We start from the raw sequence: 3,439 nt of genomic DNA on the forward strand, positions 1-3,439 counted from the left end.
ACGGTGCCCGGCCGCCGCCGGCATTCAACCGGCGCGAGCTCGACGAGTTCGAGCTCGAGCGCGCCCGTCGCCGCCGCGCCTCCTTCGGCAACTGGTCCACGGGAAGCTCATCCGGCCACTGGTCCGCGGGGAGCTCATCCGCGGGCGCATTGAGCTCGCGGCTCATTCCGGTGAAGAGGGAGCCGGAGGAGGCCGTGCCCGATGCGCCGCCGCGCCGAGGCGTCATCGGACCCGAGGACTACCTCCCACCGGGGCAGGAGGAGCTCCTCGAGCGCGTCGTCCTCGAGCGGTCGGCGAGGGAGCAGGAGGAGATGGAAGAGCGCATCCGGCGCGAGCTCGAGTACGAGCGGCTCTTCCTCGATTCGGGCCTCACGGCATCGCAGGCGCAGGCATCGAAGGAGGCCGACCTGCGCGTGATGAAGGAGGAGCAGGCGAAGCTCTTCGTCGACCTCAGCTCCGACTCCTCGGACTCCGACTGATCGCCGCCGGTGGGCAGCTACCGCAGGAGCTCCGGTGAGCTCAATTTTGTTGCAGTGATGCGGTAGCGTAGGCCCTGTCTAGCATATCTAACCTCTATGTATGTATGTGGCGTGTATGAACTTATTTATGCGAAGAAGAACCATGTATGCTCGCGAGCTCCGGCGAGCTGTTGTTTAAATTTCTCGCGTGAAACAACTTTTTTTAAATTTTAGGGGTCCGTACGCGGTTTCTAGTCTGCCGCCGCAATTTTCGGCCTGCATAATTGCCCCCGTGCGACCTGCAAACACATTTTACGGGTTGGCAAAATGCGGGGTCCGCTAGAGTTGCTCTAAGATAGATAGAGCATTGACATATGATGATCTCACTCTCCTTCCAGCACATGCAAGCCCCTGTGTTGCCATGAAGATGCCGTCACACTGGCCGTGCATCCTCCATAGACAGATGCCAGCTTCGTCGTCCCCACTTGTACCCTCTGGTTTTAGCTGATTCTACATCTATCTATCCCTTTGGCGTAGTAATGGCGGCATGTGCGCCAACAGTCGAGTTAACGGCGTGCCCATGATGGCCGGCATCGCAACGTCCGATCGGTCGGCCGGCTCGCGCATTCAATTGCTAATCTACTTATCCATCTCTTCTGTAGCCGCCGCTAGTTAAATTGATTGATTGAGATTGATTTGGTTGCCTCTGCGGCTCTACTCTACGCGTGATGCATGGATCCTATCCGTACGCGAATGTCGAGCTGTTCATTGATCGATCTGTTGCGTGTTGAGTAATTGTTCATTGATGGAATGGTGGATCGTCCATGGATCGCTCGCTCGCTTGTCGACTCATGGCTATATACACACGCTCGCCATGGCTGCTGCTCCCTCACTTCACTTGTAGTTGTTGCAGAAGCTCAGCGGGTAGATAGATAGGTGGAGATGGGCGCCATGGAAGGAGGAGGTGGAGGGAGGCTGCTGCTCCGCGTTCTCATCGTCTGCGCTGGGGCGCTGATGATGGCGGTCGCTGAGGCGGACGCTGGCGGCGGGGACTCGTCGGTCGTCGTCGTCGTCGGCATGGCCCAGTGCGCCGGCTGCGGGAGGAAGAGCTTGCGCGCCGAGGCGGCGTTCAAGGGCCTCATGGTCGCCATCACGTGCAAGAAGGGCAACGACAGCGGCGGCGGTGAATACGAGAGCAAGGCCGTCGCGAACCTCGACGGCACGGGCGCCTTCGCCGTGCCCCTCCCGGCCGACGCCGGCCTCGGCGTGCGCGGCGCTTCCGATTCCGAGTGCTTCGCGCAGCTCCAGAGCGCGGCGAGCGGCGAGCCGTGCCCCGGGCAGGAGCCGTCGAGGATCGAGCCGCTGCTGGCCGAGGGCGAGGGCACCTTCGTCGCCGTCGCCGGCAAGGCGACGCGAGGTCGGACTTCGGCCGCGGCGCCCGAGTGCGCGGCGGCCAACATCTGCTTCCCGTGCCACGGGTTCGGCAGGAAGCCCTTGTTCGCGCACCGGCGCATGAAGCCCATGCCGGTGTACGCTCCGCCCGTGTACGGGACGCCGGTGCCGGCGTGCCTGTGCACCCCTACCCCGGCCCCCGGGTGCCAATGCCCTTCTGCCGTGCCGGTTTACGGGACGCCCGTGCCTGAATACTTCCCGCCTCCAGCCCCGGAGTGCGGAACGCCGGATTGCCCTCCGGAGTCGCCGGAGTACGGGACGCCCACGCCGGTGTACGCTCCGCCAGTGTACGGGACGCCCACGCCGGTGTACGCCCCGCCCGTGTACGGGACGCCCACGCCGGTGTACGCCCCGCCCGTGTACGGGACGCCCACGCCGGTGTATGCTCCGCCCACGGCGCCAGTGTACGGGACGCCCACGCCGGTGTATGCTCCGCCCGTGTACGGGACGCCGACGCCGGTATACGCTCCGCCCACGGCGCCTGTGTACGGGACGCCGACGCCGGACTGCCCTCCCGATCAGGCGCCGGAGTACGGGACGCCGTCGCCGGTGTACGCTCCCCCCACGGCGCCCGTGTACGGGACTCCGGCGCCGAGATGCATGTGCACCCCTACTCCGGAGCCGGGATGCCAATGTCCTTCCCCGACGCCGGTGTACGGAACTCCATCGCCGAGCTGCCTGTGCACCCCGACCCCGGAGCCCGGATGCCAGTGCCCAACTCCAACCCCCACGCCGGTCTACGTGGCGCCGCCGACGCCGGAGCTCCCTCCTCCCACGCCGGTGTACGCTCCACCGACGGCGCCCGTGTACGGTACTCCATCGCCGAGATGCTTGTGCACGCCGACCCCGGCACCGGGGTGCGAGTGCCCTGCTCCCACCCCCACGCCGGTCTACGGGACGCCAACACCAACGCCTGCTGCTCCGGCGTACCCACGGCCGGCGCCGGAATACGGAGCGCCGCCGGCGCCAGAGTGCCCGCCAGAGTACGGCACGCCCATCTACACTCCCCCGGGCCACCACTAGCTCCATCAATGCATGGTAGCTCTCTGACATTACTAGTATGGTACATTCTGAGGGGAATAAAAGGTTGTGAGACTGATTAATGGCGGCCAGCTTTGATGACGATGGAGCATGCTCGTGTGTGTTGTACGTACTACTACTTTGCAAATTGTTTGCATTTGGCAATGGCACAGGAAGGTGTATGTTTGATGATGTGACGTTCTCCCTAGGAAGAACTCACTCGTCACTAGATCATGATGATGACACGTGTTGCCGCGCCCCGAAGATTTGTCTTCAAGATACTACTAGTATAAATTATTGGGTTTTAAATTTTGGAGGAAACATGGAAATTCCAAACCTCGTTGAAATCTGTGAAATTTCAAGAATTCTTTCAGATTTCGATCTATCGAAAATTGCTTACTGCAAATGGATTTTGATTCAATGCATGTGCGTTAAACTTATTTCGAATCCGGCTTCAAGTTTCCGGGTACAAATTTTTTGATATCCATCAAAATAATTAACCTAATTTC

At 61.5% G+C, this 3,439-nt stretch overlaps 1 protein-coding gene across 1 annotated transcript; it reads left to right on the plus strand.

Annotated features, from left to right (window-relative positions):
* Positions 1–1,031: 1,031 nt before the first annotated feature.
* Positions 1,032–3,239, plus strand: LOC109766861 (uncharacterized). Its single transcript, XM_020325622.4, has one exon. The coding sequence runs from the start codon at positions 1,401–1,403 to the stop codon at positions 2,931–2,933; it is 1,533 nt and encodes a 510-aa protein (XP_020181211.1). The 5' UTR covers positions 1,032–1,400; the 3' UTR covers positions 2,934–3,239.
* The last annotated feature ends 200 nt before the right edge of the window (positions 3,240–3,439 follow it).

The sequence above is a fragment of the Aegilops tauschii genome, chromosome 3 (genome assembly GCF_002575655.3).
Source record: "Aegilops tauschii subsp. strangulata cultivar AL8/78 chromosome 3, Aet v6.0, whole genome shotgun sequence".
Lineage (NCBI taxonomy): Eukaryota > Viridiplantae > Streptophyta > Magnoliopsida > Poales > Poaceae > Aegilops > Aegilops tauschii.